This window comes from Xiphias gladius, chromosome 4, assembly GCF_016859285.1.
Source record: "Xiphias gladius isolate SHS-SW01 ecotype Sanya breed wild chromosome 4, ASM1685928v1, whole genome shotgun sequence".
NCBI classification, from domain to species: Eukaryota; Metazoa; Chordata; class Actinopteri; order Istiophoriformes; family Xiphiidae; genus Xiphias; species Xiphias gladius.
Window position 1 is genome coordinate 3,405,677 of NC_053403.1, and position 24,115 is coordinate 3,429,791.

Here is a 24,115-nt window from a genome sequence, read left to right on the forward strand (position 1 = left end):
CAGTGATAGTGACAGTGACAGTTTCCACTTTTAATACTAAGGCTATCGGTTTTGTACATCTATGGTTTGTGCCTTTAAGTTTCCAAAGTTTTATTGTGCTACTTCTATGTTGCAACAGACTGGGCTGGACTCAGTGTTGACTCAGTAATTACATATGTGACAATGGATGCATTAAATGGGGAAGGGGGCCCACTGAGGCTGGATATGTACAAGGGCCAGGTTTTTGTGCTGCAACACTGCTTCTCAGTACAACCACAGTCAGATAAGAGCCACTATTTGTTTGCAAAAATACAATACTGCTACCAGTTGCCACTGGTTGCCAAAGACAGAAATTTTCAAATCCTGCACATTGGAGCTTGAAGCTGGGGAAAAATAAATGTTCATTTATCGTCCCAAAATGACTTTCTATGTCCTTAAGACTTAACAATTTAAAATACTACATGTAAGTATTTGCAATTCCATGTCTAATTGCTTTTCTTAGTGTGACACTAATGTCTTACCTGTACGTGTAAAGTTGCTGTATCTGTCCATGCTTAAACTGTATATGTTTATTCTCGGACATAAGTCTCTTGAGAGACTTCCTCTTTTAATATAGGATTAGATAAATATATATGTACATAAAATAAAGAACACTTCTTTGATAAAGTCTATTTATTTATGTTGTTAATAGCATTTTCAAATTATCCAAACATAATGAATAATGTATCGCGAACATTTTCCTGCTTTATACTAAGATTTTTATGGGGGTTTTTTTATATGCAAATTACTCACACTTTTAATATTATTTCCCCTTTAGAAATAGACACTTACAATTCCAGATATGAAGCAAGTAGTAAATTTTGTAGATATTCCACCAGTAAACTCACTTTAGATGAGTTTAATCTCCACTATATCCCTCATTCATCGGTTTCCCACCAGTTCACGATGGGAAGAGCTACAACTCATCCTGTTTTGCAAACCGACTGATGGTATTTCTAACTCCTGGTCGACTCACCTGGTTGATGGCGGGGACCCCCTCTGTTCCTACGCACGGAACCAGTGTGAGGACGGGGTGCTCCTGCCCCTCCACCCTGCGAGACTCCAGACAGTTCTGCCTCTGTTTGATCACCCCAGACTGAGAGTCGGAGTCATCTGGGACCCTGATGGAGGAAACAGGATAGAGAAGCCATACAGATAAGGGTCCATTGTATTGGTGAGACTGATATAACTATATAGACACCACTAGAAGTAAGTGAGAAAGTATTTATTTAGTTAATTTGAGTTATTGGACCTTTTAATCTCCAAAGCCACATTTACCCTATGTGGAAGCAACAGGGTTAGGATGAAATATGGTCCTCGCTTTAAGCTTCACCAAAAGCCTCACGCTGAAATGAGACAGAAGACCCCAATCATCTCCACCATGGTCTCATTAACTACATCAAGATATCCCAGTTAATTTGACAGTGATTTATCAATATTTTCAAAAATGACGTGCCGCACCTTTAACAAATCTGCTGAAGGCCAAGATTCTCTAAACTCATTACTTCAGAAAGTTTCTTCCCAATCTTCCCATTCGATAAACTTTCTCTGTCTTTCTTGTTCAATTCTCGGCCGCTATAAACTCGGGCTTAAGCCCTATAGCATTAATTCAATCTGCTATCTCTCTCTGTTTTAATAACCCGTTAAAGGTTATTCTGCGTTTTAAGGGTCAGGTCTGTTTTCCCCTGAGAGCAAGCCTGTTAATTCCATTCTGGGGGATTAACACCAGCCACCAGTGGATAAATGGGTATTTAAGTTGTGTGTGTGTGTGTGTGTGTGTGTGTGTGTGTGTGTGTGTGTGTGTGTGTGTGTGTGTATGTGTGTGTTGAAGTGTGTGTGAAAGAGAGGGAAAGCGTTTAAATGAGAGTGCTTATGTGTCTTAAAGGCATTTGTATTGGCATGTTTGTGTGCGTGTAAGAAGTGTAGATGTGCACTATATGTACGCATATGAAAGAGTTACCACCACGGCTTATGATGTTATAAAGTGTGATGGTGTGTTCATGTGCGAGTGTGTGTGTGTGTGTCCGTGCAGATAGGGCAGTCAATCTAAGGAGCCAGGACCCGTGGGAGCTCAGGCAATCAGGACAGAGAGAGAGACCTAACACACAAAGACAATGAATGATGTGTCCAAAAAGACGTAAAGATGGGCTGTGTGTGTGTGTGTGTTTGAGTCTGTGTGTGTGTGTGTGTGTGTGTGTGTGTGTGTGTGTGTGTGGGTGCGGTTGAGGGTGGGTATATATATTGACTGTGGACATGATTTTTGACAGATATTTAAAAAACAAACAAAAAAACAGTTTGAGTGCCATATTTTGCCTCCAAATGTGAGTAAATTTTGCCAGACGAACTCTGGTCTGAATACACTGTAAGCTCTGCAGAAGAAGCTAGCCAGAGATCTGGAATCAAATCTCTAAGCGAAACTCTGCACTGCTTTTATTGATGCCTATCACCTCTTGTTATGGCTAGTTTTCTAGCCTTAATAAAAAGGTGACGGTCCTTGATAATGATCGATTTGCAAACACTTGATTGTGTCATGTCTATCAAACCCCATGGCCCCAGTTCATTATGCTGGTTTTCCGTTAAAACACGCAGCTTGTAATTTTCTGCCACCAGGGGTCTCTCAATCAAAACAACAAACAAACACACAAAGAAACTAAAAAAGAAAAAAGAAAAAAAACAGAAGAAAATAATAATAATAAGGATAATCTCCCTTTAGAAATGAACCAGACGGTAATAAAGCCAGTTTTGGCATCAGTCTTGAAATTTCTCCTCTTAGTTTGCAAGCTCAGCAGAAGCGTTCCCTGGACAGATAAGTCTGAAGACACACACACACACACACACACACACACACACACACACACACACACACACACACACACACACACACACACACACACACACACACACACTTACTTGAGCTCTGGGTAGACGTTGTCCAAGTACCACTTAAAGGATTTGCACTTGAGCTTCTTGCGAAGTTCCACTCTGCCTCCGATACTGATGACATATAAACACACGTAATCACACACCAGCAGAAACAGCAGCCAGATAAAGAAAAAGGCAGTCAGATAAACGGTAAATCAGGCAGACAGAAAACTAATACTCAGACAAGGAGATCTCGTCATAAAATAAACAAACACATAACAGAATCGACAAAGTAAATGAAAAACTAACATACAGCCAAGGCAAATAATGGAAGTGTGTGATTAAAAAAGACAGCTAAAACCTTAAAGCTGTGTTTAAATGTCAGTGTTCACCTGTGTCTGACTGATAAATACTGACATTTAAGCACAGCTGTGGGCTTTAAGGTCTGTTGCAGCTGTGTATGTGGAAGTCTTATATCAATCACATGGTGGGGACTTGCCTCCCATTTGGGGATAAAACACTTGTCCAAGCTAAACCATTTATTATAGGTTAAAGACTTTAGATTTACGAGGTAACCTAACACCAGGCTGAAAAGCGGTGTTTCCCTGCCATTTCTGTCTAAAATACTCCAAGCCCGTTTCACCTCAGACCACAGCCAGCCCCACTGATGACTGTGTGGGTGCAGGTGTGGTCAAAAGCGGGATCTGTTGCACTTGTGAACCACACCCAGCAGGGATGTAACCAGGTTTTGGAGAACACCTGTATATCGCAGCAGCAAGTTGAGAAGTTAAAGCACTGTACAGCACCACACACACGAGTTTCAGGGGGTTTTAATCTACTGTTAAAGGTTTGTGTAAATGCCCAGGCATTGAATTATGATCATACACTCAACGCTGCGTGTGTATTCTTACTCTCCGTAGGATTTCCCTCGAGCTGCAGGTCGAGCAGAGTAGTAAAAGAGACGGAAGTCGTCCATCCATACCTCAGCTGTGCGACGTGTGTTCCTGTAACCACACACACACACACACACACAAATGTACAACATGTACAACTATTTTTATTTTTCTAAATGGCACACAAACAAGCTTCAGATTTTATTCTACTAATTCAAAACATGGGAAACTGTACCATGTTGTTTTTATTCAACACTATCTGATGCATCAAAAATTTTAGGGGATTTCATCATGCACTTGTGAATGTGTTTGGGGCACAGTGGTAATTACTCCACACAGTATGAGTACAAACAGGACAGCTTGGTCACAAATACAGAATTCCAACTTCTGTGACCTACATATTTGGGGAAGATATTTAAATGTTTAAATGAGAGATATATATATATATATATATATATATCAGCAGTATATATATATATATATCAGCAGTGTGGAGCTTGTTTCTGAGTGTGACCCAGCTGATATTTTAAACATAGTGAAATGGAGGAGAGGCTGCAGGCAGGAGGAGGAAAGATAACAAGTAAAAACAGACATCAGCGGGCTTCCCAGTGCTCACCTGCTGCCTGTAAACAAACACCTCTTGCAGAAACAACGGCCAACCTTCAGATGCGGTCTCTGCCTTAACATGTGTTTTTCCTTTTCCAGATAAGATCTCCAGATACAGATTACATGTTAATTCTGCGTGTGGATGGAGTCACAGTGTGAGCCACACCACCGCCAGATGTGATGCGGCTGATCCGATCATATTCTTATTGTACTGTTAATCCTGCCTTCTGCTATTTCATCTCGTTCAGTTAAGTTCTGTTCAACTCAGTGTGCTTTATTCACCCACACTGCAGGAAAGGTGAAGCACATTTTGTCTATCTCTTCTCCAGATTTACTCTTTTTCTCTCTCTCTCTCTCTCTCTCTGTCTTTCGGTAGCAATTACCTATTAGCTGAGTTTCTATGAGCTGAGAAAGCCTCCATTACAGGCATTACACACACTGGCTGTGGCGGTTTAATGGAAGGGGAAAAGAGAGAGGATATGAGATGCTTGTGGGCGTATAAACATAAATATGTGTCACACACAGGCTTACAATTAAAATCTCAATCACTGCGCGCACACACACACACACACACACACACACACACACACACACACACACACACACACACAAGGTCACAGCATCAGGCCTCTACGAAGGAGGAAACAGCATAATCTTTGTAATCGAATTATTAAGCAGCTCTTTTTATTTAGCATACTCAAAACCCAGAGTGCCAGCACCGAGTCTCCAGCTAATTAACCGGCAGAGAAACACGCGAGCAGACAACAGCAGCTTTGTTCGGGAGATCGGCGTTGATAACAAACACCAGGCCATCGTGATATGAATAAATGTCGCCATCTTTCGTGCTGAACAGATGTTGCCTCGGTAATGGCCAACAGGGAGCGAAATGAGAGACTAAACAGCACGGATGGAAAAGAAAAAAGAAAGTGTTGGTGTGGATTAGCCGGTTGACACAGTACAATAAGTTTATATGAGCCGTTTGGCTGCTGCTTTTGCTCCAAAGAGCCGGTCAACAGTGGGAGCGCTAGTTTTGGGAGCTGAATCCTTCCAACCTGGCAGCATTACCGCCTAGCTCTGCTCGTTAAGCCACAAAGGGAACTAAACTCCCAACCCTGGCTGTATTAATGCCTTGCTCACATGCTGAGGTTCGTGAATTACTGAACTGTTAAAGGAATAATCCATGAGATACATCGTCAGCCTGTGGCTTTCAGTGGATCCCTGGAGTTATTTTGTGATGAAGCGCTGCAATTTAGTTTCCGGCACTCTCCCTGTCATTTACAATGTTTCCCAGAATGCCTTTCAGTACATGCCCAGACTTCATATTGGCTTTCCTGCGGATAGTGATAAAAGCAACAATTTAAATAACTAGTTTTCAATACTAAAGGGTTCACGTTTCTCTTGTGACCTCAAAGAAACAAACACTGTCTCGTAATTCCATGCTATTTTTTGTTATCATTCCTTACTGTATAATACAATGTGATTTACAGCACGCAGTAATGTTGAAAGTGCACTCGATTTTACAATCTGAATGGAACCGGCATCCTTATTGTAGCCTTGTTTAATCTATTTATACGAGATCAATTCACATGCGGTCTGAGCACATTAGTCCTGTTAATGGATTATTGGACTGCCTGTAAACATCTTTCTGTTTGAACTGTTTGAAAGGGGCAGAGAACAGAATACAGCTTATGGTAATAGGATAATATTGTACTCGCAGCTCAAAGGCTCCCAGGCAGCTGTAAATCCACTTTAACAATGATGTGGTGGCTGCAACGCACAGCTCAGAGTAGAAACACTGCATGTCTGTTTCTTCTGAGTGTTTACAGCACGTCAGTCAAGCAGTGAATCAGTCAGCAGGAAAGTAACTGGGATTTTTGGTTAGGTAGGTAGGTTAGTGTGTAAAAACAAACTGAAGGGTTTACAAACAAGTCCGACAAGTCACTACTGTGATTAGCTTGGTACTAAAGGTAGTCAATCATGAGGTCTGTGGGGCAGTGAATTCCCCGAGCAGGACAGAACTGAACTAAAAACCCAACGCAACCTACATATAACGACCACAACACATTGTGGTTTAAATCTTTACAGCAGGAAAGAAGCACGTATTGAATGACTGAGCAGGTACAGAAGACCATACATGCGGTGACAGGTAGACTACGATCGGTCACGTTGCTGAGCAGCAAGTCCTGCAAATCCTGCAAGAACTTTTCGCACAATCCTACCAAAACAGGAATGAAAAAAACAGCTTGTCTTTTTCTAATTCATACTGCACTTATCAACCACTGAAAGCGCTTTACACTACTGCGCACACACACACACACACACACACGATGATTCATCAGAGGCAATTTGGGGTTTCAGTGTCTTGCCCAGGGACGCTTCGACATGCGGAGTGGGGATCGAACCACCGGCCTTCCTGTTAGTGGACCACCCGCCCTACCTCCTGAGCCACAGTTGCCATGAAAGTTAAGAAAAAGTCTGATGGCATGGTGGAGTTCCAAATCCAAATGTCAACACTCATTGACCCAAACTTGTCTAACTTTGGTCTGATCAGTCGTCAAACCCAAAACATGACATTAAACTGCTAAAAAAAAAAATTATTAATTTTTGTGCAATAAATAGTAGATTAGAGATTAAGTTTGTATAGAAACTTACTTGATATAGGTGTTGGCGTTGCCCTCAGGGAAGACGTACGGGTGTTTCTTCCTGAAGACGTGACCCACTCTGCTGCAGGGAAGGATCTCCAGACTGCCACCACACTGCCACACTCGGAACGAGATCTCTGCACACACCACAAACACACGCATGCAACCCTCTAACTTTCCTGCATTTTCATCGATAAAGACAATATCCAGGTGTCACATTTCACTGCGGCTGCAGTTTAAATTGATCAAGTGAACGCTGAGGTGCATACAGGACTCCAGCTATATCCTCGACATCCATCCATCCACTTGCTATGCCTGTGTGTTCTCCTTTGGGGCGCTTGGAAGCGGTTTTTAGGGCGTACCCCAACTGTCATACATGGAAGAAGTGAGAGGTGGAGTACATCCTGGATACATCACCAGGGATTTATTAAAAATATATCCTCTACCAGCTATACTGTCTTGCAGTTTTTATAATACAGAGATCCAGAGTAAACATAAGAAAAGGAGCCTTAGCTGTATAAAAGACATTATTCCAAAAGCGAAATGTAATCACTGTGCCAAGATGATTTCATCAAAGGAGGACATTTGCCTAAAATGATGAAGCATTTCCTGTTAATTGGTATAAGAAAGTTTTCCTTTTTGTTTTTGTTCAATTTTGTTTAGTCACAATGTCTCGGAATCGACTATTGCTCAGACATGTAAAATACCCAACATTCGACTTGCACACGGTAAGATAGACAATATCGTTATTTCAATTTATTTACCGAGAAGTATCACAAAATATCCAGTCATTCATGAAAAATTACTGCTTATGGCTGCCTCATTCTGCTGAATATAAAAGAAGCTCTATATTTCTGTTTCTTTTCTCAGTCAAAAGAAAAACAAAAGACAAAGATCTGAATACCCTTCCCTGGAACCATGTCAAAAATTGGCGAAACCCTCAGTGTTTAACTAACAATAACTAGTAATTACCTGTACTGCTTTGTAACCCTTAAGCATGTTGCCTTTTTTTATTGTGATGCACTCTGTGGTGTTCTGCTCTTAAAAGGTGCTATATAAATAAAAGCACATGTACGATATATATCAGCTGTGTCGTGGTAACTGGGAAACTTTGCCTGCCTAAAGATTATTGTGTCGCCACTGTTGAAAATAACGAAGCATTTTCTGTAGTTTGGAATAAGAAAGGTTTGTCTGGTTTTTGTTGAATTGTGTTTAGTCATAATGTCTGGGAATCGACTATTCTTCGGACATGTAAAAACAGGCAAACCTTGCTCACCTAAAGATTGATGTGTCACCACTGTTGTACGGTGTAATCCCTGCTGATTTGAATTTTTAAAGTGAGATATGCACCTTAATGTATTGAAAATTAACAATGTGACTTAATGTTGGGGTAAATTTAGCAGTTTCATTGGAGCAGTTGATGTCTCTTAGTGTAACCAGGCTTGCTGTTTATTTGAAGCTTTGGCTTTTTTGTTCTGTCTCTCCTCGTTAGTTTTCTATCCTGCACATCACGGCTAAGTGGGACAGATCTCCCTAAAAATTTGATGAACCACTGTGGACTGGATGGATTTGTTTGTTTGATTCCATGTCTGTGTTTGTTTGTGTCCCCCCACGTGTGTGTTGTGCTACTATGTGCATGTGTGTTCATTAGTCACATGCACTGGTTGTGTTTGTATGACCTGCTTACGCTGTGCTCATTCTCTGATGTGAGCTCAGCAGCACATAATAAAGACACAACTAACTTCACTTTATGTCTTTGTATGCGTTACAGGGGCTTGTGTTAACTCACAGAGTCTCTGTATGTGCGTGAGCTCAGAGGAGAAAAAGAGAAAAGTAGCAAAGTTTCCCCGAAGAACGAGAAGCTGAGAACTTCACGGTTTACAGAAACCGCGCGGGAGAGAGACATAGACATAGACAGAGAGAGAGAGAGAGAGGCAGAGAGAGGGAGAGAGAGAGAGAGAGAGAGAGGAGAGAGAGAGAGAGAGAGGGGAAGTGAAAATGAGAGCACGGACTGGATTTGATGAGGAAGAGGAGAGATGTAAGTAAAGATGAAATGCCTCAGGCTACAAAGGAAAACAAGAGAAGTCAGCGAGATACTGAGATACTGACACAGAGCCTGTGAGACTGACAGAAACTTGACACAGAGCGAATGCGTGTGTGTGTGTGTGTGTGTGTGTGTGCGCGTGTGAGAGTGTGTGTGTCTGTGAGAGAGAGAGAGAGAGAGAGACAGATAGGGAAAAACAAGCTAACCGTCTCTCATTGATCTGAGAAAAGCAGCAATACAGCAATCAGCAAACTGTCTCAGACACACACACACACACACACACACACACACACACACACACACACACACACACACACACACACACACACACCAGACTGTAAAGACTTTTTCCGCTAAATGAAAAGTTCAGCTTCGGCTTGATATTGAAGGACCTTTGTCTTTCTATCAGCTTCCACGTTTCTGTCTCTTTACTTTCTACTCAGCTCTTCATCATCCAACTTTCCATTTTTTAAAACCGACCCTTCTCCCACAAATTATGATTATATACGACTGATTTGCTTTATCAAAAAGGTTTTGGAGGGAATGAAATCGCTGCCTGGATTATGTTCACCCGCAACATTTTTTCCAGTCTTAGCAGTGTGACGTGCATCATTTATCCCTGGTAGGATGATGATGATGATGATGAAAACATGCTGTCAGTTACTGAAGCCAGAACAGGATCAATTGCAGCTTTCCATCTGTTCAAACCTTTGGTTTCTGGTTTCTGGTTCAGAACACCATTTGCATCACGTTGAATGAACTGACAAATGCAATTCTGGTGTAACAATCAACAAGAGAGCTTTTTTGTTTTTTTTTGCAAAATCTGAAAGAGGTTAAGAGAACAAAGCAGAGAAGAAGAGGGAGAGGCTTAGCTTCATTGTCTGTAACACAGAAAAATAACTGTTGTCATTGTTTTTAGACAAATGTACATCTACAGGAGACAAACATTTAAGTCCTGTCACAACACCTCAACTGCAAACTATTTATATCTGCTATGATTCGTCAGTGCGGTCTGCTTCTTTTCCTTGAAAGACCAGTGATGGTGGCAGCAGCTGTCCTCCAGTTAGGACGACTCACCAAAGTTCTCCCCGCCCCAGATGTCCATGGCGGTGTCGTATTTGCCGAGGTGATTGAACCAGGACCTGTCAATCACAAAGAGCCCGCCTGCGATGATGGGAGTCCTGTAAGAGGAAGGGAAAGAACAAGAGGAAAAGAGATCGAGGGGTCAAAAAGAGACGGATGGATGAATGTGCTCAGGCAGTTAATGTTATCTGAAGATGCTGGTATTTGTAACGAGTTGCTGGCACTGTAAATATTATCCAACATTCAAATTTCACAAATTTAGTTTAATTTGCCTCCTGATCAATGCAATCTGATCTGAGTCTGAGTCAAATCTAATCTTGTGTTCCCAGATTTGAGTCTCATCAAGCTCATGGGAGACTTTTAGGAATCCTCTGGCAGTGGGTTTAAAAATCCACAAAACAATATCTCCCGGTTTTTTGGCAGGACATTTACAGAGTCTCAGTAGTTCAATTTAATTGAACAGTAAACTCCATCTTTTTCTCATTGATGTTTTTTCTTAAATGTCTCGAAAATCCAATCTAATCTGATCTGATCTGATCTAAAGGCAAAAAGACACTTTCGCCACTGCCGAGAATAGAAAAGAGCTCGCTGGTTTGCTGCATCACAGAAAAACACAGGCTGAATCATGATCTGGCCAATATGACGAGTGAATAGCTGATGGCCAGCATGCGTCATCAAATACCCTCTATTTATCAACAATTTTCCTGCTGTAGCCACCTGCAAATAGCACACTGCGTCCGTGTGTCTGATAGTGTGTGTCTGTATGTGAGGTGGAAGCACATAAAACCTTTTCAAGCTCAATTTGTCCTTGCGTATCTAAAGGAATACAAGCATGTTTGTATGTAAAACTCCTTGCTCGTATCGGGTGTGGAGTATGTACGTGAGGAAATTAAGAAATTAAACAGCATAAAATAACCTGGCAAATAAACAGAATGAGACAAAGCTGGCGCATATTTGCGTGCGTGCGCCCTTTACTACACATCTTTGTGAGGACGGATCCACACGGGCCGTTTTACCTCCATGAGTTTCAAGGCTTATCAGACACAAAAACACTGCACGGCAGTTACAGTACGATGAGACAGGATTTCACTCTGGAAATTTATTCATGTTCACTTTACACAGCAATCTACCAGGAATTTGAGTTTGTACATATTTGACTGGCCATCATGCGGCATAGTCAGATGGCAGTGCGTTGTGCTGCGACAAACGTTGAGACATCGGTGCCCCCGGTCTGCCGATGCAGCGAGGGCTGCGTTTTTTTTCGAGCAGTGCTAATGTCGTTCTAAAAGTGGAGGAAAGCAGCCACCTACATTTACTCGGTACAGTACACCTGTGTACTGCACTTGATGGTTACAGTTTGTATGATGTTTGTGTTGGTTAGGGTTAAAGGCCAATGATGCCAATGATGGTCCTCACAAGCGCATTTTACGAATGTGTGGGTACATTTGTGCGTGTGTGTTCCCAGACAGACAAAGTGACTCAGTGCAGCCTCCACAGGTTGACATTACACAGACAGACGCAGCACACTGACACCCAGGTAGAGACAGACTGTCACAATAAATAAGCCGCACTCCATCTCTCTACATGTATCTCTCACACACACGTGGACACACACACACACACACACACACGGACGGACACAGACACACATCACCACCCGTCCATCTGTGACTGTTAAACACTCTGCCTCCACAAGCACGAAGTCAGGCACAAGTTGGCACAACGGCAAATCTGGGTTCCTGCCACCAATCTGACTTATGAAGAAGGAACAGTGCCAAAGTTTATTGTTCATAACTCTGTCTGGGTGTGTGTGTGTGTGTGTGTGTGTGTGTGTGTGTGTGTGTGTGTGTGTGTGTGTGTGTGTGTGTGTGTGAGAGAGTGTTTGTTTGTTTGCTCTGTGGATCCTATGCCTTGCCTTTGTTTGTTTGTTCATCTCTCCACAGCAAATGATGTGTCAGGCAATGATGATTTGGTTTTGTGTAAACGGGGGGGGGGGGCCGCAACAACAGGTCAAACCCACGTGATACATTTGTTACTGATTGTTGCAGAGAGGATGTTCCTCCAGCAGCGAGTCACCTCACCAATCAACCACCACAGCCACAGCAAATGTGATTTTGTACATTTATTTATGAATTTTCAAGCTTCATTCCTATTTTTTAAGTTTGGTTTGAACAGTTTACGATTGAGAGTCCTTCCTGTCATGTATGTGCTCAAGTCGTCTGTATGTATCGCTTCAATAGACTGACAAGTAACTGATGTTAATGGGTATATCCCTGTATTCCCTTTATTTTTTATGTTGTAAATATTTTTATTGCTGTGACAATGTATGTATTACCATGACATGACTGATGGTGGGGTTCAAATTGGGACCTCATAATTTTATCATTTCAAGTTTGAAATCTCATAGTTTTCCCAAAAAAACCTCATTCATTTAAGAGCATTGTCACAGTGTGTGGGCACCTCTTTCTCCAGCAGACATGCAGACTAGGCCAGTCCATGGTTTTCCGCTTGTCCTCGAACAGACGCAGACATGGACGTGGACTGTGGATGCGGACGCACTTCTATTCATACTACAATCAGAGGTATCCGTACGCGGACATTGTTCCACGCACGCACACTAGAAAACCTGAAGTCGACCGCATGAGAGCAAGAAGAACTCAACTTTATTTGTTGTATTTGGCTCAGATGAGTGTCTGGCTGCGGATCCATGCCTTGAAATGAAATAATGATTGGAAATCATTCCAATGAATATCATCTAGACAGAAATTTATTTTTGGTGGAATTTTCCCACATTTTAAAACACTGTAGACCAAGTAAAAGTTTTTTTTAAGCCTATGGAGACTGCTGAGTTCTGCTTGTCCGTACAGATCAAGTACACACATCCATGAACCCAGAAACACTCAAAGGGCATTTAACAGCATTTAAACCTCTCCACTGAAGCTTGAAACTTTTTCAGACAAGGATTTATTTATTTAACTTTCTAAGCATGGGTATAACTTCCTCTGTTCTCTGTGAATAGTTAGAAGAGGGGAATGTTTACATGTCAGAGATAAGCTTGAGCCTACAGGTTTTAAATGAATTTAATGGTGGCCGATTGCGTTATTTCATTTTGTCTTTTTCAAGTTTTCCTGCATATTAGGAATACCTACTAAAGTAAATAAAAACTCCTCTTTTTTTCCCCGTCCTCCTTCCTATCTCTAAATGCCCTCCACACGTCTCTTCACATCTTCATCTTTCTCCCACTTTTCTGCCTCTTCTTCTTCCAGTCTCTGCGTTCCTCCTTTCCTCTTTGTTTCGTCCACACATGCTTAAGTAGCTCCAGGGTCAGGGTAAGCACACACTCTGTCATACATGTGTGTGTCCACTTATATGCACTGGTATATATATGTGTGAATTACTTGATCGGCTGAGTCGGGTCGATCCGGCGAGCCCTCTGTTCCGGCGACAGCTGCTCCCACTTAAAATGGAGACTCCAATCAAAGCCTGAGGGAGAAAAAGAACATACAGTAAAGAATGTGTCTAGAGAAAATGCTGTACTTTGCCAAGGCTTCACTAAATTAAGATAAATGCCGTGTGAGGATGGAAGCAGTGGTGAACTGCTATAATGGACTGGAGATACAGGAGACTTACAGGTGTACACGTTGATTTTGTGATCTTGTCATGCTTTATTTTGAGTATTCATATACCAATAACTACTGAAAATGCACACTGATATTTCCTTTTGCTGATATTATGGAAAATGCTAAAAATTTACTGTAGATTTTCAAAAGCAAGACAGCAGAATTTATGTATTGAGATCAATCAGTTAATTGATAACTTTTTACGAATTGTATATCTATTGTTACATCCCTGCATTTAATTTCCATCCTCTTAATTATCATTTACTGTCCATGTTTCTGTATGTGCTGATGTACACGCAAGTAAACGTGTGTGTGTGTTGGCTTGTGTAGGTGTGTGTGTTTGCTGCTATTGCAGTCCAGCAGGTCAAGGAGTTAGTGCCACAGCACCTCCATCCCCTATCTGTGTGTGTGTCTATACACTTCAACATGTGTGTGCGTGTGTGTCTGGATCAATGAAAGTCCATCTTATACCCATCTTTTTTATATTATGAGCGACGGCTTCATCTATAACTAAAATGTCCTTTATGAGCCCAACTATAACCATCGATTCCCATGTTGGGGTGTGTGTGTTTGTGTGTGTGTGGTGTGTGAGAGAAAGGGATAGTGCGATGGACAGGGCTATTATCAGCATTGATTGCTGTTACCAAGAAGAGTAGATTGGAATAAGTCAAGCTAATGGAAAGTGAGAGGGACTACGAAGCTCTTAGGCGATATTGGCTTCAGAAAAAGTGAGAGATGACAGAGGAATGACGAAGACAGAAGCCGAGTGGAGAACACATTTGTGTGTTGTTCTGATCTACTATCAGGTCATTTGGTTTCAGCTCACCTGTAACGGCAGAATCGCGACGAGCTAAAACGAAAAAGCCCTCCTTGGATTCTCTGTTCTGCATCTTGGATCTGTGATGCTCAGTTCATTAGCGCACGGTCACCGCTTCATCCCAAAACACCTGCATCCTCCACTTTCAACACTATTAGTGATTTCCGGGTTTCAGGTTTTCAAGACAGCATTTCAACAATGCACAAAAAATATAATTCTTGGAAAGGCATTTCAAAACAGCAGAAGCTCTGCCATAAAACACGTCATAAAGAGGACATCAACCTCTGATATGACAGGGGAGATTGGACAGTCTTATATTTATATACAAACTTCTAATTTTGTTATCTCTCTCTATAGAGTTGCAAAGCAAGAGGAGGTAATTTGGGCATCCAGGGCTCTGGCTCTGTGCGTAAAAGTCACATTCATTTTCTACATTTACACTGACAAGTGACTGATATTTGAAGCATTTCAAGGCTTGGATAGACGTGAAACTCTCTGAACTGAATCATCAGTCCATAAGATGAGTTATAGTGTGAAACATACGTGTTTCTTTGATAAAAGGTCAAAAGTACCACACTGTGTACATAAAAGTCACAAAAGATGCGGGAGAGAAGTCAACTACAACTTATGACCAAGAGTATTTTGGTAAGAGACACCTAATTACCAAGCTTAAATTCTGCTGGTTGCTCTGCTAAATGGAAGCAGAAGCTACAAATTACACTTTATAGAAACCTGGTACCACGTTCAGCAATTTATGTGCGTTAAATTTGACACTGGTGGTTTAATTTTGGATGAATCTGCTCCAAATTATAAGTTGCTGCAGCTCTGATTAACACCTCTGACTGATTTCTTTCCCATAGCAATGACAGCTGAGGCTCATGGGTATTGTAGAATTTTCTGCCATACCAAACTGAGGGGGAACAAAACACAACTTCTCATTACTGAAGTGAAATAATAAAAAGTGACGGTCCTAACATCAGCCTATAGTATTGTCACATTATCCAGGGGACTTGTGTATCTATGCTGTGGTACAGGATATCATCAAAAGAGAACTACAGTGTGAAAAAACAGCAGTTCCCCTCCACTGAACAACTTCGTTCTTTCCTCCCAGCTCAGTGATGATTATTGAATGCCCTCACCCGTAATCTGTGTGGATCACTGGGTGGGATTTGGCGTTTGATAAATACTGCTCTCACAAAATCACACAGTGCTTATTCAAAATTCCACAGATATGACCAGGGACATGGTTATGTTTATTTCTGAATCACATATAAAATCATAATCAAGGGAAAAACTGCTCAGGGCCCCTCGGGGATCCTGGAGGTCATTTTTTGAAACATACACCTGAACAATATTCTCGTTCGAGGTTCATGGGAGGGTGAACAGCTTCATAAACTCATCACGAAGGGCTTCACAAAGAAGGAACCCTGTGGGGTTTCTCTCTGTCATCAAAAGACACCCCGAAGGTGCCTCAGAGCCATTTTTATTTGTCAGAGAGTAGATGAAAGAAAGCATTTCCATACCTCCACGGAGATCAGCTGAGGCTGCCACATAGGCAAAAGTGTCCATGTTGATGATGTCAATAACAGGGCTGACCACACGGGTTGGGTCCTGGACACAAACACAAAAAAAAAAAAATAAAACACACACACACACACACACACACACACACACACACACACACACACACACACACACACACACACACACACACACGTTCATCCCGGGTTAAGGCTATAAAAGAAATAAAAAAGAGTGCCAAAAAAAAAAAACAACGTAATAATAGAAAGAAAGAAGAGAGACCAAAAAGGGGAATGTGTTCCTGTGTGCAGATCATAAAATTCTATTCCAATAAATGAGATTTTCAGTCCAGGTCATGTGTGTGTGTGTGTGTGTATGTGTGTGTGTGAGAGAGAGAGAGAGAGAGAGAGAGAGAGAGAGTGAAACAGACTGCATATTCCAAGGTCATTATATTGCACCACATTAAAAGGAATTTCAGTCATTCAACACCAATCATGCACACAGCACATTTAGCGAGGTGAGAGTGACCTCTACCTCTGTTCACTTCAATTCAATTCCATTTTATTCACTTGACTGGCATTAATGTCAGACTATTGAGCCATATGAAAATATGAAAGCCTGAAAAGTCTTTCAAATTAAAGCCGAATTCATCAATAAGGAGCAAATAAAAAAAAAATGAATAGAACAGGGAATAAAGACTCAGTGCATGTAAACACAATTCATGTAAGGACATAATTCAAAATTCAGTACTTGTGAAGGTTTTCTTATTTCTTTTCTGAGAGGGTTTTCAGGTTTTTCAGTTTATTTGTGTTGGGGATATGCAGGGTAAGGAGACGAGGTTGGAACTGATGTGATGCTAGCTCTTTCATAAACAATTGCAGGGGACATTAGATGTTCTGGTATGAACTTTTATGTAGGTATTGCCACAAAAAAGAAACAGAGACATTAAAAATCCTTTAGGGAGACATGGCAATTTGGGAAGCTCCTCCTTTCAACCACAGCTGCATGCGACGCCTGACAGAGACTGGTGAGCCTTTTCACTTTTCACATTTAAAAAAAAAAAAAAAACTGTCATATTCCAAAAATCCTATTACGGTCCATAGACGTTAATGCTGCTCACGCTTCCACTGGCCTGAACAAGTGTTTCGCTCTCAAGTGGAGCCTGCACCACCGATATGGCTAGAAGATGCATTTAGGCTGCAGCGTAAAAGTGTCGCTTGCGAGACAAAAATCTCAGCACTTAAAATAATCAGTTAGTGAGGGCTGGGGAGTTTGACGTTTAATGAGATTATTTGCAGAGTACGCTGTCACACTTGCGTTGTGCTTGAGTGTCCGCTTTAATTAACATCATCTTCTGGTTTGCTCTACTCTGCAGATGATGCACTTTTCTCAAGCAACAGGCACACTGTTAGGCTGCTGATTCAGCTCTTCAGTTTACATCACGTGCCTGTATCTGCTTCACAGAAAAATACCTTCGGTGTTGCCATAATAGCACTTGGAATGAAAATTTCTAACTAACCCTAAAACCGCACGTTGTAGTTATTGTTAATTAGTGAACAGTACAGGTTCAAGTAGGTGTAGTTCTAAACTTTGGAGAGAGCCAGGCTAGCCGTTTCCCCCTTAAGCTAGGCTTAACATGTCCTGGTTCAAGCTCTATACATAATGCATAGACATGAGATATGTCTAATTTCAATCTGGGAGAAAATAAGAACGTTTCCAAAGATGTTTAGCTATTCCTTTGACTAAAGTATTAGAACAAAACCTACAAGTGTGCATTTAATTCCTCAGTGTCTGAATAAATTACTATTTGCAAGATCAAAACACATCGGCAGGGTAAAGGATGAAGAAAGTGGGAAATTGTTTAAGCTGGTAAGCGCACATTTAAGTAAATTACAAAAGTAATGCTTATTATTTGTGACTGGTTATTAAGACTGTAGTATTGTTTCCTCAAACTCTAATTCACGGATTCATAATGACTTATACATCACACAGATTACATAAAATGGGAAATTTTTAAAGTATCCACACAGCAAAAAAATGCCCATATCCCTCAACCCTGTTCAATCATCCGTCAGGCCATAAGACGTATGGATTTAGCTTAGTTATTGCCTCTTTAACCCTTAAATAGAGTCCTTAGCCCTTATGAAAGTGAGAACTGGCAAAATGTCTGTACTTGAATTCCCTCATGTTTCCACCTTGATGGCACCATTTGCTCTTTAATAGGATAATAGTATAACAACACACACACACACACACACACACACACACACACACACACACACACACAAAGTGCCAAACTTGAGCTGCCTGTTAAATCATGGAGTGTCCCGCTATTAGTTTGGCCAAATGGCTGGATGCGTCTTCAGCCAGTGATATTACAGAGCAGGTGGAGCGGTTCTGGACCATTAGCTGCAGGGTCAGTGCAAGGGGATGCAGGCTGCATCCCTCCACAGCTCCAGCAACATTACAAAGCACCGCGTCTGCTTTAATAGCTGTTAGGGTAATGACACTGTGCAGCACTCTGGGTGAAGCATTTGCGACATTACTGTTGTAATTGGATGAGTGTTATTTTCAAATCGCTTGGGAGCAATTTCTTAATTTCAGCCATTTCTTCTTTTTATTTCCACCTGATTTGAAGTGAGAAAGTTTGATGACTGAGCAGAGAGGAAAACTGACCCTAAAAACATTCTGAATCATCATCATCCTTCCTGCATCTCTCCTGCATCAGAGATACGCATGGTTATTTACTAATCATTACGGAGTACGAAAACAATAGAATATTATAAAATAATGATTCAGTAGATACAGACTTTTAACTTCCATGCCCAAAATGCTACTCAAGAACAAAGAAGTCAGTACAAGCGACCTAACCTGCAATTTCAGTGGTACATAATGTGTTAGACTGCTCTTAGTTTGTCTGTATGGGGCAATTTTTGATCATTTCTGGGATGACATCTATTATATGATTTTTTAGTTAATTTAATTTACTATTTTATATTGAGAAATCAGCTGAACAAGAGAGAGATCTACCTGATTTTTGTTAACTATTGGCAAGACTTTTATTATTTGTGAATTCCTCTTTGGATAAATAAAGTACCTCTCTCTTATCTCGATTTTCGCTTCAATGATTTGATCTAAAGACTGCAGCTAATATCGAAAAACTAAACCCGTCATTCTAAAATATAAAGAACTCCAGCTTAATTGCATTTTCTTTGGGTCTATGTTTTAGAAAGGCAGTGCCGCTGTAGTTCTGGCTCATAGACGCCCTCCCTGCAGACCTGCAGTGCTCCCTCTCTTCTGCTGCAATTAGTCTGTTTGCTTTTTCTTTATTCTGTAAATGAAGTTTGAGATTCTGTAGGTGAAACTCTTTTCTTTGTTAATCCACAGTTGTTAAATATTCTTATCAATGTTAAGACATGAAACATCACTTACTTATTCACTTACCTTGTCAATGTTTCCCAGGAAAGAGTTTTCAGATACTGGAAATACACTATAAACTATAACAATTGTATTTGTTTTTTAGTCCTCTGTTATTTTTTAGTTTATTCTACTATGTATAATTAATTCAAATCAACCCACAGTGCAACATAAAAAGTAGAAAATATGCAATGTCACTACATGAACCCCATTTACCATCACCTCTTGAGCATGACATGAACAGTGCAAACTATTTTTGACAAATAAAAGTAACACATGTTATTATAATGCATACACTTTAATGTGATGGATGTGGGCTGCGTCGGTGCTGTAGGAAATCAATTAGAGTTAAAGGGATTTATTTATATGAGAAAGCTGCAGCATTTATACTTTGAATCACTTTGACTTTGAATTTGACTGCAAAATAACAACACAACAGTTATTTGCCATTGATGATGAAACAATTATTATTTTGTTGACATCTAACAGCAACATATCCTCCTTAGCCACAGCAGAGCTGTCAACGCCTCATGGGAATTGTAAAAAATAGTCTCTCTCTTAGTTTCTTTGCTAAAATGACAGCGTACCCTCCCAGCACTGCATGATAGTGGACCCAAACTAGCTTAGAATATGGACAGAGAAAATATGGGATAGGCATTGGGCTGTGGAAGCAAGTAGAACAGAAGTTAACCTGGAAGTTGGGCAGGACTTCAGCTCTCTATATCAATAAGAGAGACGATTATTTTTACGCTGGTCTGGAGTTCTGCCTGTGTGTGTGTGTGTGTGTGTTTACCTGGATCAATACCTCATACATTTAAATCTAAATATATGAGTATAAAGTGACTGGATAGACAGTGACAAATGACCCCTCTGCACAGACACACACACACTCAAACCGTGAGTATGCATATGGAAGATGGTGGTACAGCAGCAAAAACAAATCAGGCTCTCTGGTGGTTTTACTTATTGATCGCTGCTCAATAGAGGGAGATCAAAGGTCTTAATATCAGCAAAAATTACTGTTGACCTGATGCACCGCAGAAGGCGGAGACAGCTGAGAAAATGAAGAGATGGGGAGAGAAGAGAGGACAGAAGGTATGAGGAGGAGTCAAATAAGGTGAGAAAGGAAAGGAAAAGAAGGTGAGAGGAAAAAAGTGGGACGAAGAGGTGTAAAGAGAGACAAGAATGGGTGAGGAAAGGGGGAGACTAGAAGAGGAAAGAGGAGAGAAGGAGAGGAGAGAGGGGTAAGATTAGAGGAGACAAGGAGATGGAGAGAAAAACAATAAAATGTAAAGAGAAGACAGGAGAAAAGTAAAGAGGGGGTGATGTGAGGAAAGAGAAAGAGTAGGGGAGATATAGAGAGAAGGGGGAGGAGGAGACAAGAAAGACATGGTTGAAGTAGTGAAAAGAGGAGAAGAGGACAGGAGATAATCAAAAAGAGGAGAGAGGTGTAAAAAGAGCATAAAAGGTTGGAGGAGAGGGGAGGAAACAAGAGAAGACAAGATGAGATAAGAAGAGAGGAGAGGAAAGAATAGGAGTGCAGAGAAGAAGAAAGGAGGGGAAACAAGAGGAGAGGATATAAAAAAATGAGATGATGAGAGAGAGGAAAATAGACGAGGAGGGAGAGGAGAAGAGACAGAACAATAGGAGAGAAGAGAAAACAAGAGGAGAGGAGAAGGGAAAAGAAAAGAGGCGAAAAGGTGTAAGGGTAAGAAAGGGATGATGATGTGACAGGAAGGTGAGTGGTGAGGAGAGGAGAGCAGTCAAAGAGGGTGACAGGTTAAAAATAAAGGGGAGACTGGAAAAGTAAAGGAAAATAGGATAGAAGATGTAAGGGGATGAAAAAAGAGAAAGGAGAGCCAAAGAGGTTATTGGAGAGAAATGATGAGAAAAGGGAGGTGACAGCAAGTGAGACAGGAGGTGAGAGGGCAAGAGCAAATAAGAGAGGAGAGAGAAGTGGAAGAGATGAGAGATGAAAAAGGCAGCATGGCAGGAAAGAGGAGAAGAAGAAGACAAAGGATGAGGTTAAGAGAGAGACATGATGAGAAAAGAGGAGAGGGGGTGTAAAGAGAGACAAGAATGGGTGAGGAAAGGGGGAGACTAGAAGAGGAAAGAGGAGAGAAGGAGAGGAGAGAGGGGTAAGATTAGAGGAGACAAGGAGATGGAGAGAAAAACAATAAAATGTAAAGAGAAGACAGGAGAAAAGTAAAGAGGGGGTGATGTGAGGAAAGAGAATGAGAGTAGGGGAGATATAGAGAGAAGGGGGAGGAGGAGACAAGAAAGACATGGTTGAAGTAGTGAAAAGAGGAGAAGAGGACAGGAGATAATCAAAAAGAGGAGAGAGGTGTAAAAAGAGCATAAAAGGTTGGAGGAGAGGGGAGGAAACAAGAGAAGACAAGATGAGATAAGAAGAGAGGAGAGGAAAGAAAAGGAGTGCAGAGAAGAAGAAAGGAGGGGAAACAAGAGGACAGGATATAAAATGAGGGGATGAGAAGAGAGGGAAAAACGGATAGACGAGGAGAGGAGAAGAGACAGAACAATAGGAGAGAAGAGAAAACAAGAGGAGAGGAGAAGGGAAAAGAAAAGAGGCGAAAAGGTGTAAGGGTAAGAAAGGGATGATGATGTGACAGGAAGGTGAGTGGTGAGGAGAGGAGAGCAGTCAAAGAGGGTGACAGGTTAAAAATAAAGGGGAGACTGGAAAAGTAAAGGAAAATAGGATAGAAGATGTAAGGGGATGAAAAAAGAGAAAGGAGAGCCAAAGAGGTTATTGGAGAGAAATGATGAGAAAAGGGAGGTGACAGCAAGTGAGACAGGAGGTGAGAGGGCAAGAGCAAATAAGAGAGGAGAGAGAAGTGGAAGAGATGAGAGATGAAAAAGGCAGCATGGCAGGAAAGAGGAGAAGAAGAAGACAAAGGATGAGGTTAAGAGAGAGACATGATGAGAAAAGAGGAGAGGGAAGATGAGACTGGAGGACAGAGAGAGGAGGTGTAAAGAGAGAAAAGACAGCAAGAGGGGAGGGGAGGGGAGGTAACGACAGGTGGAAGTGACAGAAAAAGGAGGCAAGGAGAGAAAAGGAAGGATGAACTGACAAGTGGTAATAACTGAGAAGAGGAGAGGACAAGGACAATGGAGGAGAGGAGCTGAGAGGAGACAAAACAAGGTGACAGAAGTGGAGGCAAGGAGGAAGAGGAGAGGAGGAGGAGGAGGAGAGGCAAACAGAAGAGCAGAGAGGAGGAGTGGGGTGAAAGAGAGCGTGCAGCACTTATTTCTTAATGAGAGGCAATGAGACCAACAGCTATTTTCTCCTTTGTCGCTATTTCACCTCAGCCACTGGAATCATCGCTCTCTCACACACACACACACACACACACACACACACACACACACACACACACACACACACACACACACACACACACACACACAGTGTTTTTGTTTGTTTAAATCAGGTTGGTGTTGTGGTCTACCTGCTTGATCCTCTGCAGGAGGGGGGGAAGCCAGTCCTTGTTGACCTCACAGTGGCTGTCCAGGAAGGTAAGGACCCCGGCCCTCGCAGCATCGGCCCCCCGCACCCTGGACCTGATCAGACCTGACACACAAACAGAAATGCAAGTGTGTCGGTTTAAAATGCTTCATGCACACAGAAGAGATCCCATTCATTACCTTCTGCTTCTCATGTGGGCAAACAGCTCCAGATTATAAGTGATATCTACTACATTTGTTTCAATCCGCACGGTCCACACCTTGTTCACAAATTTGATAAATATGCCAAATTTACGCAACAGGAATCCCTGCCGGCTCTCGGAGGGGCCTCCACCCGCGGCCCACAGTCAAAGCCAGGTACGTTTTCACTGATAAAGCACTTGCAACATTTCTAATTTCTTACAAGCAAATCCAACAAGAGATTCAACAGAAATGTTTTATGAAGGAGTCATAGATCACCGCATATACATATATAATTTAAATGTGTCATTTGTTTGGTCTGGTATAAAGAAAAACATGTAGTGGAACTGTGTTGTCTTGTTGGTAGTAACATCTTCCAATGATAAGCAGATAACACCCTCATAAAAATGTCTACCAGTACAGTACACCCCCCCCCCCATTTTCATAAGCTTTCATTTTAGTTTGACAACTAATCATTTTTGAGTTCTTCCACTGAGGTTTTGAATGTTTGCATTATTTTATTTTCATCGGTAAAATATTAACATTTAATTTTTACTGCTATTTTAACAACAAGAAAGCACACAATTCTGTACCTTCCAGTTTCTTCAAATCCGCAGTTACCAATTCCTTCTGGATCCTCTGTTTATGGTGGCACTATTGCGGTGCTAAGTTATCACGTAGAACTTTAGAAGAACAATTCTCTCCTATTTGCATTTTTTGCCCAAAAGTGATTATTTTTATTTACTTTTGCTTTGCCCTTTTCCAAGTAACAAACTGAGAACTGAAAGAATATGAGAAAAAAACAAAACACATATGCATGGTGTAATGTCATTTAAGATACATTTTGTAGAAATTAAATATTACTTGAAATACAACTGGTACTATATCTACTACTATTCATAATAATATTAATAGTAATAAAATCTTCT

General features: G+C 41.2%; 1 protein-coding gene across 8 annotated transcripts in view; it reads right to left on the reverse strand.

Annotated features, from left to right (window-relative positions):
• The window catches only part of galnt14 (UDP-N-acetyl-alpha-D-galactosamine:polypeptide N-acetylgalactosaminyltransferase 14 (GalNAc-T14)), a 154,602-nt gene that overhangs the window by 11,890 nt on the left and 118,597 nt on the right, over positions 1–24,115 (reverse strand). For all 8 annotated transcript variants that reach the window (XM_040125650.1, XM_040125653.1, XM_040125656.1 and 5 more), the window contains 8 exons: positions 22,991–23,112; positions 16,109–16,196; positions 13,547–13,631; positions 10,143–10,246; positions 7,032–7,158; positions 3,792–3,884; positions 2,929–3,012; positions 995–1,139 (listed from right to left, as the gene is read on the reverse strand). In XM_040125650.1, the coding sequence (XP_039981584.1) occupies positions 995–1,139; positions 2,929–3,012; positions 3,792–3,884; positions 7,032–7,158; positions 10,143–10,246; positions 13,547–13,631; positions 16,109–16,196; positions 22,991–23,112 (848 nt within the window). The remainder of the gene's footprint in view (positions 1–994; positions 1,140–2,928; positions 3,013–3,791; positions 3,885–7,031; positions 7,159–10,142; positions 10,247–13,546; positions 13,632–16,108; positions 16,197–22,990; positions 23,113–24,115) is intronic.